Source organism: Metarhizium acridum (assembly GCF_019434415.1).
Source record: "Metarhizium acridum strain ARSEF 324 chromosome Unknown scaffold_13, whole genome shotgun sequence".
Classification (NCBI taxonomy): domain Eukaryota; kingdom Fungi; phylum Ascomycota; class Sordariomycetes; order Hypocreales; family Clavicipitaceae; genus Metarhizium; species Metarhizium acridum.
In genome coordinates, this window is record NW_027094016.1 from 1,116,505 (window position 1) to 1,129,550 (window position 13,046).

General features: G+C 46.4%; 4 protein-coding genes across 4 annotated transcripts; 1 reads left to right on the plus strand and 3 right to left on the minus strand.

The window, feature by feature from the left end:
- The first annotated feature begins 964 nt into the window (after window positions 1-964).
- J3458_002934 (uncharacterized protein) lies at window positions 965-3,283 on the plus strand. Its single transcript, XM_007816950.2, has one exon. The coding sequence runs from the start codon at window positions 1,081-1,083 to the stop codon at window positions 3,127-3,129; it is 2,049 nt and encodes a 682-aa protein (XP_007815141.1). The 5' UTR covers window positions 965-1,080; the 3' UTR covers window positions 3,130-3,283.
- A 702-nt stretch (window positions 3,284-3,985) lies between these two features.
- On the minus strand, window positions 3,986-4,852 carry J3458_002935 (uncharacterized protein; the record flags this gene model as incomplete). The annotated part of the gene is made up of 1 exon (XM_007816949.2): window positions 3,986-4,852. The coding sequence occupies one exon, from the start codon at window positions 4,850-4,852 to the stop codon at window positions 3,986-3,988; it is 867 nt and encodes a 288-aa protein (XP_007815140.2).
- Window positions 4,853-5,897: 1,045 nt separating this feature from the next.
- Window positions 5,898-6,902, minus strand: J3458_002936 (uncharacterized protein; the record flags this gene model as incomplete). The annotated part of the gene is made up of 1 exon (XM_066117486.1): window positions 5,898-6,902. The coding sequence occupies one exon, from the start codon at window positions 6,900-6,902 to the stop codon at window positions 5,898-5,900; it is 1,005 nt and encodes a 334-aa protein (XP_065977272.1).
- A 2,165-nt stretch (window positions 6,903-9,067) lies between these two features.
- J3458_002937 (uncharacterized protein) lies at window positions 9,068-11,502 on the minus strand. The gene is made up of 2 exons (XM_066117487.1): window positions 10,844-11,502; window positions 9,068-10,711 (listed from the first exon to the last, which is right to left on the minus strand). Exons 1-2 carry the CDS (start codon window positions 11,387-11,389, stop codon window positions 9,911-9,913), a joined length of 1,347 nt encoding a protein of 448 aa, XP_065977273.1. The 5' UTR covers window positions 11,390-11,502; the 3' UTR covers window positions 9,068-9,910.
- Window positions 11,503-13,046: the final 1,544 nt, after the last annotated feature.

Sequence of the window (13,046 nt, forward strand, 5' to 3'; positions counted from 1 at the left end):
TTTATAATAATTATTAAAAGCTTATTTTAATCTTTTAAATTAATTAATAATTATAAAGTTAATTATAAAGAGTTATTTAAGAAAAGCTATAATCTTAAATTACTTAAACCTTTAAAAGATTAAAATTAATATCTTTAATAATAGCTTTAATTTTATTCTTATAAGTAATATTAATAAAGGTTATAATATAAATTTAAGGTTAAAAGAGCTTAATTTAATAAAGTTATTAAATGTTAAAAAAAGAGCTCTTATATTAATTACATTATTATAAATGTAACGAAAATAGGGGGCTAACGATGTTGTGGGGTGGCACGTTACGTGGGGCCGAATTTAACATACGGAGCGTCGTGGTCAAGGTTCACCATTTTTCTGTGGCGGGGTCAGATGGGTGACTAGTGCCAACGGAGTAAGGGCCTCCTAAATCTTTGTTCCTTTGGCAATTCAAGTTTTAGTTGAAAAAAAAAAAGCGATGTCCGAAGCGAGAGGTTCTGGATGAGGTAGAGAGTGTGTCCACCGAGTTTTGCGATGGTCACTCTTTCGAGCAGGGGGTTCCATGCACTGTCGCATGCCGATTCATCCGTCTAGGAAGGCCAGTCGTCCATCAAATTGAGCACGTTGACGGACCATTTTATCTTGGTGACATCTCCATCTCCAGTCGCCAGCCTGGTGGGGGTCTCAAGATTGGTGATGCTACCCAATAGCATCTGACAGCTCCATCACGCGCGTCTTGCAACAAGCTTCCTTGACAATTCTTCTCGGTCGCCGGTCTTGGAATACAGCTGGTTACTTTCCATGCGACCACGGTTAACCAAGGTTATTATTCCCGGCCGTACCTTGGCCGCCATCTCGAACGAAGCCCTTCCTGTTGAATAAGCCAATTTATCGCTTACTGCATTGGTCACTGGCGTCAACTGCAGATCGCTTGTGGTTCTGCAGCGCAGGTCCGCGGTTTGTCGTGGACCAGGGCGAAGTGGCCATGCGACTCGACTGCTGTCTGCCGTGACACAAGTTAAGAAACAATATTGGGAGGTGATTCACCAGTCTCTTGCAGTCTGGTGCTGGTGCGGTTCGTCTGGCAGAATGTCCACGGGAGAAGATGTAGAGGCCCTTGAACGGGCAGAGGAGCAGCCGTTTCTTGCGCAAGAGACAGCAGGAGACAAGGAGGAAATTGAGGCAGGTGCGAGTCCACCCGCCTGGCTCGGAAAGAGGAGAGCCTCACGGCTGCACGGATTTTGCAAACTAGGCCTCTTCATCATTTTCTTCCTCACCACCATCTTGGGGTTATCTGGAATCATCTTGAGCTTCCCACCTGCAGGGACAAGACATCAAGATGATCCAGCCAAAGACCACACTGATGACTGGAAGCACAGCATAATACATTATCATGAAGACATTCCCGCCACGCCACGTCTGCGAGACACATCTGAATATGTACTTCCGCCATCGTGGGACCGCAGTGCCGCTCCAGTAACGCGGGAATATCACTGGACAATATCAGATGCTGAATTGAATCCAGATGGAGTCTATCGATCCATGACCCTCATCAACAATCAATTTCCCGGCCCCTTGGTAGAAGCCAACGAAGCTGATACAATCGTTGTCAACGTGGAAAATAAGGCCGCAAACTCTACATCAATTCACTTTCACGGACTCTTCCAGAATGGAACCAATTGGATGGATGGCACTGTCGGTGTCACGCAATGTCCCATTGCCCCCAACTCAAACTTTACATACAAGTTTGTTGTTCGTGGACAATCCGGCACATATTGGTATCATGCCCACCATAGTGCTCAGGCATCGGATGGCTTGTTAGGTCCTGTCGTCATTCATTCGCAGGATGAGCTTACACTGCAGGAGGTCGATTACGCGACGGACAGAGTCATCATGGTCCAAGATCATTACCACAACACAACGGCTGAGTTGTTAATGGATTATCTACAGCCAGACAAGGAAAATGATGAGCCTGTCCCAGATAACGCGCTCATCAATGGTCGTGGCGTGCGAGATTGTGATGACTTCGAGGGGTGGCATTGCGACAGCAGCAACACGTCTGAGCCGACATTTGACTTGACTGCAGGCCAACGGCATCGTCTACGATTCATCAACGTAGGAGCCTTTGCTGAATTCCAAATTCAGATTGACGAACACCCATTCTATATCACAGAGGTTGATGGGACAGATGTTCATCCGGAAGCCTTCCATCGTCTCAACATCCTACCTGCTCAACGCTATAGTGTCATTGTCGACACCAACGTCACGACTGCTGATGCATATTGGCTGCGGGCTAGAATGGTCACGCACTGCTTCACTACCAAAAATGATCGATTACAACCCGAAATCAGAGGCGTATTGCGATACATCTCATCAAGTTCAAAGCCCCTTACAGCCGATCCCCAAAGCAAGGACTGGTCGGAGGCCATCGAAACCATCTGTCGCGACCTCAACACATCAGCTCTACATCCAGTCCAGCACATCAGCCCTCCCCCTGCTGATGACTTCGTCGCCCTCAGAGCCAACTTCATGATTGGAGCTTGGCGTCTAGCTCGAGGTTTCTTCAACGAATCCACTTGGCATCCAAACGCAACCCACCCTTCTCTCCATCGATTCCTCGATGCCAAGCCAGAATTAACCAGCCTCGAGGCCCCATTAGCCATCAATGACAAAGCATTCAACAAGGACAACGACTTTGTCCTTCAGACTAAGGGCATACGCACAGTCGACATTTCTATCAACAACTTTGACGACGGCGCACACCCTTTCCATCTCCACGGCCACAAGTTTTTCATCGTTGCTCAAGCTAGGAGCGGATATCCACCCACAGCAGCGACGCTAGACAAATACCTACGACAACACGGTGGCATACCAGAGAACCCCCTTCGTCGTGACACTGTCACCGTGGAAGCCTACTCCTGGGTTATAGTCCGCGTTGTACTCGACAACCCTGGTATTTGGGCGCTTCACTGCCACAATACGTGGCACTCCGAATCGGGCATGGTGATGCAGTTACTCGTACAAAGCGAAGTAGTAAGTGGGTGGAAAGTTGACCCCCAGAATAGAGCCATGTGCGAATTTAAAGGTGTCCTGTCTGGCATGCGGCCAGATGATAGCATTTGGTATGGTAGTTTTTAGTCTTATTGCTGCATATTGCTCAAGCGGTGGTTGCTTGTAATGCGTTGATTTGGACACCAAGGATACGTACGTTATTAGCACGGAGTTTATATCATTGAAACAGGGTTAACGATGTGTATTTGTAGATATTATGACAGAAAATTCGGCGTTGGGTTTGAGTATGGATTTAACAGTTATCTTTCTAGACAATACAGAGTACAGAGGGCCTGCCTCTCAAGATGCCGTTCAATCTCATCGAAGGAATGTCGTTCGGTCATGTCGTATCCGTCATGTTCACAAAAAGCTGAAAATAAAAATGTATGTTGAGTGACCCTCATACTGGTCAAGTATCCTATTTATTCTCTAATTCTCCATCAGCCAAATTTTGGCATTAATATTTCTTCTATCCATATCGTACCTTTCCTTTATTTAGTTGAGCAAGTCCTTATAGAAAACAACACACCCGAATTCCCATTTGTTACAAAATGAAATTTTCTCTTTTGAAGGCGAGACATCCCATCTCTAGTCCCCGTCTGCTGTCCATCAACAGTGAGGTTATAATAGTACAACAGCGGGCGTATTAAACCAATAAAGCAATGGTTACTCGAAACGCCGGGGCTTGTGAAGTATGCTGACGAAGTAGAAGTTCCGGTACTAAAAGAAATATATGTTTGATCAAGATGACCCAAGCGCAGTTTCGCTTTAAAGCCCAACGCCGTAAATAAAAATGGAAAACACTTTTTATAAACCTTCGCAATGCTTTCCAAATGCTGTGTAAAATCAAAAATAACAGACGAAATAAATGCCAAGAACGCTTGTATGCTGAATTATGTGGTATGTGTGGCGAATGTATTCGTTACCAAGTCTTCTCTGTGGTTTAACCGGTTCTCCGTGCAACGTTGACCCCAGGGTTGACAAAGGCTCGGGACGCAATATCACTAAATCGGCGCACCACATTAGTAGTGCCACCAGTAACTTGTGCTTCGTCCAAAATGAATTTCGATGCGACTGCAAGTCGATTCTTTGGGTCAGTCTCATCAGCGTACTGGGGGGTGTTTCCATAGCTGGGACCGTAATATGGGGCAAGTTCGCGAACGACGGCTATAGAGTAAAGAACATCACGATTCTCTCTTCCATCCAGCAAGTGCCTCATTCTACTCAGTGCATCCTCTCTAGCCTTAAGAGCCTGATGGGAACCGGGCAAGTCTTGCTTTCGAACAAACTCCGCCAGACTATACCAAAAGTCAAACTGACGAGTACGTTGGGTATCTGGATCTTGCAGCGGTGGTGCAAGAGGGTTGGTGACTAGATATTCACCACAAAGCAAGGCTTCAACCACGCGCAGGCGATTCCTTGCTTCCGTGGCATCGCCCTCCGGTGGCATGGTGGCGCGCTTTGTCTGATTTGTTGCATCAGGTGTCCGATAGGCAGTGCAAGCAAGCTCCCACACGATTCTTGTCTCCAACACTCCGGAATAAGCCATTTGAGAGTGGTCATTAGCTCTGACAGCTTCCAAGATTTTTAGGAAGGTCGCCATGTGCTCGATAAGATTGGCGTCTCTGGGAAAGGACATTTTGCCATTATCGACAAAATAATACCATGTTGTCTCCAGAAAAGCGCTCAAACCCCCAGCGTACATCTCATGGTACACCTTTGTGATTTCGTTAAAAGTTTCCTCAGTGTGGCTTATCTGTTGCGGGGGAGGAGGCGGACCAAGCGAATCAATTATTTCGTTGATCTTCATCTTTTTAGCTAAGAACCAGTCAGTTGGCACACCTGCAGCAAGAGTCTGAAAACTATGTGGCATATTTACATACGTGTCGCGTGATGGCTGCTGTCCACGGCTGTCAATGTCTTGTAGTCGTATGGCTTGATGTCGGGGCCAGTCGGTGGTGGCAAGTGTCTACTAGCTGGATCGATCGGACTCGCAAAATCAAACGCAGGCTCCTGCTTGATAGTTGGCGTCCCGCTGGCGGAAGCTGGCGAGTTGTATTTGGATGAAACGGTGTGTGCCACCGAGGAGGAAGAAAGCGTTGACGGTGGGGATGTAGTTGTATAGGAACTTGCAAGCATCGACGGCTGCCTACCGTATGGGTTCGAAGGCGCAGGCGGGTGGCCAATTGCAGCACTTGAATGGGCTGGAACCGAAGGAGAAACAGATGACGATGCCACTGGCTGACCTGTTGGAGCAGGTTGAATGTGAGAATTAGGCTGTGCGCCTGGTTGCTGTCGGAAGATAGGGTCGTAGCCTAAACACTCTCGTTTCGACTTTTTGCAATTATTGCAGGTGGGGTGCGTCTCATCACACTATAGTTCCAACAGTGTCATCAATACGTTAGCAGATAAATTAGACATCGACATTGGCGCGGAGATTGGCGAATTGAGAGAAATGATTTTGTGATGGAGGGGAGCATGTTGTGCAAGAGGTCAGACAATAAGAAAGCTCCCCGACCCACTTTGCGCAGCGGATTAACTTTTGGAGCTCCCCTCCGCATCGGAGCAAGGTCAGACATAAAATCTGACTGGTGCTACTGCGACAAGCACTGATAGCAACGCATGGGAGCAACTGCAAAGATTGGCTTGAAGTTGGAAGAAATGTAACTATAACTTAGGGGAAATAGAAGCGTTAATGAAACAAGTGGACCGTTAAATACCTTTATTCTACGCTTTCGACATGTTAGACAACCCGTTTTGGTTCGACGTTTGATTTCCTGTAAAGCATCAAGTCAGTCCAACTATCGAGTCGAACACAGATTCCGGGAGGACCGTGGATCAGAAATGACGCATATTCACTCCTCAATGTCTACAAACGTACCTTCTTCGGGCCTCTGCTGCCAAGAATCCTGGGGTCGTGAGGTAGGGGGGTAACGAGGTAGAGAATCTGAAGGCAGCCCGTAATTTGAGGGTACGGACATGGTGTGGTGAGGGGGGTAGATTGTTGGGCCACTAGATGTAGACGTCAAAGAAGAGTTCATGCTTATTGACATGGCATGATGTGGCATTTGTGGTTGGCCAGCCCTTTGCTGAGGTAGTGGATCGATCGTTCGCATACTCGGCAAAGACATTGTGTTGCCGCTTGGGACTGGGCTGACTCTATAACTCTCGGACGGATGTGATACTGTCGTACTCGCAGGGTAGGATGCGTATTGTGCAGTCGAGATACCAGTAGGTGAGGCGTAGCCAGAGGTGACGGGAGGGCTAGCGGCAGCCAGGTGCGAAGACGTCGATACCATGGCTGTGGTAGTCGAATAGCTCACGGGAAGCCCATTGTGGGCCGTCAGAACGGGTCTGTAACCGTTCATATCTGAGTCGGCCTCGGACGCCTCACTGTGACCGTTCTGCTGAGATTGTGAGGCAGGAGCAAGAGCAGGAGCAGGAGCAGGAGCGGCGGCGGCGACGGTAGCAGGCAATTTGGACGGCGATAACGAGGTCGGTACGGCAGGATTTGAGTCGGTACTTGAGGCCGGTGCCGGGCCTGCACTCGGACTTGGAAGTGTAGCGGCAGTCGTCGTCGTGGGTGTAGTCGAGATCGTCAACTCTGCGGGCACTGAAGGAGACGGAGAAGGAGATATTGACTTTGATGGAGGGCTGTGAACGGCACTTGAGCTTGCCAGAGCAGCTGTAGCAGCCACAGAAGCAACAGCAGCGGTACCGGGCGTGGCGATATCAGGATTGGGACAAGGACTTGAGGTGGTAGTAGCACCAGAGGAAGCAGCAATGCCAGGAGCTGGAGCTGGATCAGAGCCAACACCAGCAGCGGCGTCCTGAGCCATGCTCTTGTCGTCCGTAGACATGGCCTTTTGGGGGAGTGTTTTTTAATTGGAAAATTTATGGAGCTTATCGGACGACATGGGAAGCTCAACAGCGGGTAGCAGCAGACGAAATTCGAAAGGGTATAACGGCCCAGTAGAAGGAAGGCTTTGGTTTGACCGCAGCCGTCACGCAAGGGGCGTCCAGATGGCAAATTGGGCGTGAAGTCCACAATTGACTTTGACGGGATCCGGATAGAAAGCGCGAGACACGCCCTGACTAGGGTTGGGAGAGGAAGCCTTGCTCAACCGTGGTCGGCCAGGCCTTGCTGCCTTGCTTTTGCGCGCCGGCCCAGAGATCTAGTACAGGGGTGCCACTCTGGTAGATAAAGAACAATAATTAAACGGGAAGGGAGATGGAAAAGGATCGTCTCGTCTGAATGCTAATAAGTCCCAGCTCCGGGCGACAGTCGGGGTAGCTGGCTGGGGTGCCCCAGTTGAAAGCGTTGAAGCAATCCCCAATGTCGAGTTGTGCAGAATGGGTTCAAAAACGCTGACCCAGAACTACATTCTAGAGTTGCAGTTACATGCACGGGCGGGAAGAGAGCACTGGAGCTCGAGAGGTACAAGGTACAAGGTTCCCATCCGCCATGCATGTGTTTGCTGGTGCAGAGGGCGGCTGCCACTTTGTGTCTGTGTTTACGGAGGTACATGGTACTGGTAATGTGTGCAGCCTGTCGCTCCTTGCGAGAGGAGGAAAAAAAATTAATTAGCAAAGTGTGGCGGTGGTGCAAGGTCAAGATGAGGCTTGTCCATGGGCTTAGGTGCCGCTAGGTGACGGCTCAGAACATTGTGGCTGATGCTTGAACCGTTGGCTGGGATGGAGAGACCAGGACTCAAAATTGTAAGAAGCCATATTCCCAACCCGTCGCCCTATCACCAATACCACCCAGCCAATCTTTCCAACATTTATTTTTATTCACTTGATCGTATTATCCAACTGGTAGCGTTGCCACGTACACCTCTTATGAATACGAGTCAGTATATCCCATCGTCATCGGACCCACGCCTCGATACTCCGTACAGCGAAAGCTAATATCGCGAACTCTGTCAGCTCCAGACCCCCTATCATAACCAGCCCCCAGCTAAACCTTGCGCACGGAGACATTTCATATTCCATTGCGGCCCAGTCACGAGAGTGGGAACTAAGGCATATGGCACATGCCCATATTCCCTGCCAGGCGTCACTTCGGCCCTGCCGCTGTGGGGAAGACAGGCAAAAGGAGGCAAAAGAACAACCAAACCCAACAGAACATGTTTTACGGAGCAACGGAGTACGGTGAGCAGGGACGAGTCTGCTGAATCTACAAGAAGAACCCCTTCCTATGGACAGCCACTTGGAGGACGGGGAGCATCATTCGCCCTCCAGACGGAAGCACTAGCAGGATCCCCGCGTGACTCCTCAATTATACATGCGTGCTTAGGCGAAGCCAGCCGCAGGTCCTCGGCAGCAGTCTTTGTACATAATACTCTATTTTCCTTGGACGATGGGCGAGTGGCGCCGCTTGGTTCCGACCCTGAGGGGATGACGGCGGATGGATCCCTTGGCTCCTCTCGTGCTGGCGCTACGGAGCACCGAAGTACCAATCCGGTCAAAGACATCCATCCAGAGTCAACTGCTCGGGGCGCTCATCCATTTTACTCGGGGCGCTCAATACCCCACCACGCCCCAATTTTGGTCTAGCGGCCCCGATTCCAGACCCCACAGTACATTTTCAGTTCAAATGCATGGCAGTAAATGCCCTCAATTAAATGATAAGGTGCTTGTGTAATTTACATGATCTTTTTTAAGCCGCTGTACACTTTCAGGCCGAGGTAGTGTTAAAGAAGGAAAAACGCTACTGCCCGCTGAAAAATTTATACGGCTGCAGCTTTATTAAAAAATCCGTTAATTTTTAATAGAGCTTTTTAGTGTTGAGTAAAGCTGCCATGCATTTTTACTGAGAATGTACTATGGGGTCTGGCAGCGGGGTTGACCGCAGAAAAATTGGGGCGTTGGCGCCCCGAGTAAAATGGATGAGCGCCCCGAGCAATTGACCATCCAGAAAGATGGAAAGTCGATACGCCAGGGTTGGCTACCCGGAACCACGAGGTTGGAAATGATGGAAAACACAACATGACGTCTGCTGTCAGTAACATGCTCCATTCCGGGCGAATGTTGTTTTGATACGTATTCGGTCGTTGGCCTTTCCCTTCATCTCCGGCGCTATCGATCTATCACAATCCACCAGCCCGTGCTCATCTGTCTTGACCGACTCGCAGCTGGCAAGAACGGGATTCGCGCACCGAATGTTACACGAGCTCCTCTTTTTTATTCATGCGCACGCGAGGAAAAGCACGCCGTACCCCTGAAAACTGACGAGCACCCAGCTCGGGTTGGTTGCACTGCAACATCAATTGGTGCCCGTTGCATTGTAAAGCACAATACGGACTACTCCGTACGAATCCGACAATCGATGCCGACAACCTACAGCTCGCAAATCGGGCTCAATTGCCGGGGGACATCTGGATCGCCATGCGCCTCAATCTTTAATTTGTAGGCGAGCGAGAACCACGCGTGACCCGTGTCATGCGGCTTGCTCGCTCGCTCGCTGCGTACTCCATCCAATGTGGGTGTAAATACTAAATACGGAGTAGTACGGAGTAGTTAATACTGGTACTCCGTACATAGTAAATAACTGAGCTCGTCCGAGGACGTGGCCCGGAGGAACCGCAGGTGGGCCTGGTCATGTATGTACTCCATACTCTGTTCAAATATTCTCCATACAGACAGCACTGAGTATTCCGACCTCTTCGACCTCGTGTGGTCCAGACGCGGGTAACGCTGTGCCCTGTACAGTAGCCTGACATTAGCTATTGCATCAGACTGACATTATCATGCACAATAGCATTGTTCTCATATCTTAATCACACCGGTCCAACACCCAACGATGCACGCTGTACTACAATACCACAATATTCAACGCAGCTGGGCAGCTCAAGCAAGGCTGCCTTCAGCCTACAAGCGAGCATTTTCGAAAAGCAGATCTCGCCACCGACGTATTAATCCCGGATACCTCGCCGGCGTTGTTCCGTGGTCCAACAATGAGCCATGGACTGGCACGACATTGGCGATTTTGCCCATCATATGCCCACGCCAAGCACCAGCTTTTACATTTACGCTGGCAATCCCGTGCCGTCTTGATGCCTTGCCAGACCTTGACCTCTTTCTCACCAGGACCAACATGGTCTCCCTCTCTCAGAACTGAGTTTTCAAACGACTCCAAAGGTGTCTGGCCAAACAACTCCCACAGCTGGCCCCAAAGTACCGGCTTTCTCATCTTGCCCAATGTCGTGCCCGCATGGACCATGGCGCCAGGATTCCGGAGTCCATGGAAGGAAACAATGGGCGAGCAGACACGATCTGCCCGAATCCTTGTCATGTCAGGTGCCTCCCCGTTAAAATAATGACTGTATCGCTCGTCGATGTAAACGCCAATCCTCTGCAGCGTCGTCGCCACCAGTCTATCGCCCCATGTCTCGTCCAACGAGCGAACGTAGGCTTCTCGCACAATGTCCGGCCTGCTGAAGAGTATCCTCATGGCCTCACCGGAAATAATGACGGCTGATCCGCCGTGAGCAAATCGCGCCTTGTAATCCCCCACCGCGTTGCCCACATACTGCGGCTTCGAAGGGTTCAAGTGACTGAGCAGCAACTCTAGGGACTCCTTGACCACGAATGTGTCGTCATCCAGGATAAGATACCACTTCTTGTGCGGCATCCTCTTGTACGATAGTTCCATGCCCATGATGAACTGTACAAAGCAGTCAGCCAGAGAGCTCTCCCTCTTCAACCTGTCACTTGCCATTTCATCAATCCTGACAAGACTCCCACTCGTACCAGAGAAAATCCCAGCAACATGGTCTAGAAATCTCAAAGCACTCACCTTCAACGCATCGAGCTCCCAGCCAAACTTTGCCCCCAGCTCGCCGGCCCTGAGCTCATCGCCGGCCTCTACCGCGGCCCTCAAGCTCCTGTACTTGCCAAAGCGTACATGGTCCGCCGAGTCGCGCACCCTCTCATCCCGCATCACCAACCCGACAGCATCTACAACCGCCGCGCCCAGGTCCCCCCCCGCGGTGCCGTTTGCCGCCTCCCAGTCCCCCACGACCAGGTAGTCCCTCCCCTCGTCGCCCAGCACGCCGCCCTTGACCGCAAACGCACCCAGCTGCTCCCGGACGCGATGCCTCGTCCCGTACCCCGTCTTGATCAGGCACCCCACCTCGCTCGCCAAGTGCACCGGATACCGCGCTCGCTCGCTCAGCCACGCGTCCCTATCGCCCGGCAGCAGCGCCGATCGGAGACGCGCGGAATTAAACACCACTGCCAGCACGGCAGGCGAGTCCGGGGGCAGGGTGATGAAGAGCACGGTCAGCACCACGAGGGCCATTACAGCCAGGGGCGTGAGGCGACGCCGTCGACGGACGGGCATACTGACGGGCCCGTGTTTGAAAAAAAAAGAAAGAAAGAAAGAAAGAAAGAAACTGGCAAAAGGAAAGGAAAGAGACGCAGGTCAAATCGGCAACGAGATCATCCTGGCGGCCGAAAAAGAAAAAAAAAAGCTGTTTTGTAGCAGCCGTCCACAGAATCTCTGCTCTCCGTCTGTCTCGTCGTAATGTGACACAGGCAAGTTTTTGGGCGGCACGACCTCCGTTAGGGGAGTGGCCGTATCCACCCGCAGAACCAACTAACGTGTCACCCCACAACATTATCAGCCCCCTATTTTCGTTATATCTAGGGCTCTATTATAATATATTAAAATTAAGGCATTTTTAATAAAAAGGGTATATATTAATTATTTATAATTAAAACGTAAATTTTATATTAAATTAATTTATACTTATAATTTTAAGAGTATTTTCTTTAATTATATAATTATAATATTCTTTATAAAGAGTTATTATGTAATTAACTTTAACTTTAACTTTAATAATATTAAAGATAATAATAAAGGCTTAATTAAGATCTTTTTTAATAGCCTTTTAATTAATAGGCTTTAAAGTATTAAATTTAACTTTAAGATATTTATTTTTAATAAATAAGATTATAATAAGATTATTCTTTTAATTAAAGCTATAATTAACTTTTAAAGCTAAGATTTAATATTTATAATTTATACTATTAAAGTTATAATATAATATATTTACTTAAGCTTAAATCTCTTTATTATTATAAGGTATTTATTAAACCTATTATTTATTAATTTTTTACTTTTTTAATATTATAAGCTTATTTTTATTATTATCTTTAATAATAAATTAAAGAGCTCTTTTAATATTAATAGAAAAAATACTAGTAACTTAAAATTTAACTTAAATATTTATTATTATAAAAGTTTTTTTAAAAGCTTTCTTATAAGCTTAAATAAATTATTATTTTTATTATAATAATAAGATATTAAAATTAATAATATTAGCTTATTATTAATAATAATAGGTTTTTAAGAGCTTAAAAATGCTTATATTTAATAATTAAATAATATATAATATCTTTATTAAAAGAAAAAGAAGTTATATATAATTAATATAGGTTATATATATTAATTTAATTAAAATATATAGCTTAATATTATTTAAAATAAAAATATATTATAAGAAAAGGTTTTTAAGCGTTATTTTTAATAAAAAGACCTCTTTAAATTATTTTATTATAATTTAAGTATTAATTTAATTAAAATTATTATAAGTAAAAGCTTAATATAAAAAATAATTAAAAAACTATTACTTTTAAAGCTTTAAGCCTTTTAAAATAATTATAAGCTTAATATAATAACTTATAATACTTATATATTTAAGAATTAAAGCTTACTTATAAGAAAATCTTATTATTCTTATTAAATATTTAATAAAATTACTTTTAATAACCTTATTAGCCTTAAAATTCCCTTTTATAATATTAGTTTTATTAAAGTTATAAATTTAAGTTAACTTAATTAATTAAACCTTAATTAAATAATTAAGAAAGTTATAAAAAGCTTATATTTAATCTTTTATTATATTAAGAGTTTTTTTAAACTTAATATCTTATAATACCTTTATTTTAACCTTTAAGTTATATTAAAGAAAGTAATTAATTTAATACTTTTTAAT

What these genes read in the sequence shown, in the direction of transcription:
- J3458_002934 (XM_007816950.2), top strand. Translation starts at nt 1,081, where the DNA reads ATGTCCACGGGAGAAGATGTAGAGGCCCTTGAACGGGCAGAGGAGCAG.
- J3458_002937 (XM_066117487.1), bottom strand. Translation starts at nt 11,389, where the DNA reads ATGCCCGTCCGTCGACGGCGTCGCCTCACGCCCCTGGCTGTAATGGCC. An exon ending in GGGAGCTCGATGCGTTGAAG is followed by an intron (nt 10,712 to 10,843) that starts GTGAGTGCTTTG and finishes TGCTTTGTACAG; the next exon opens with TTCATCATGGGCATGGAACT.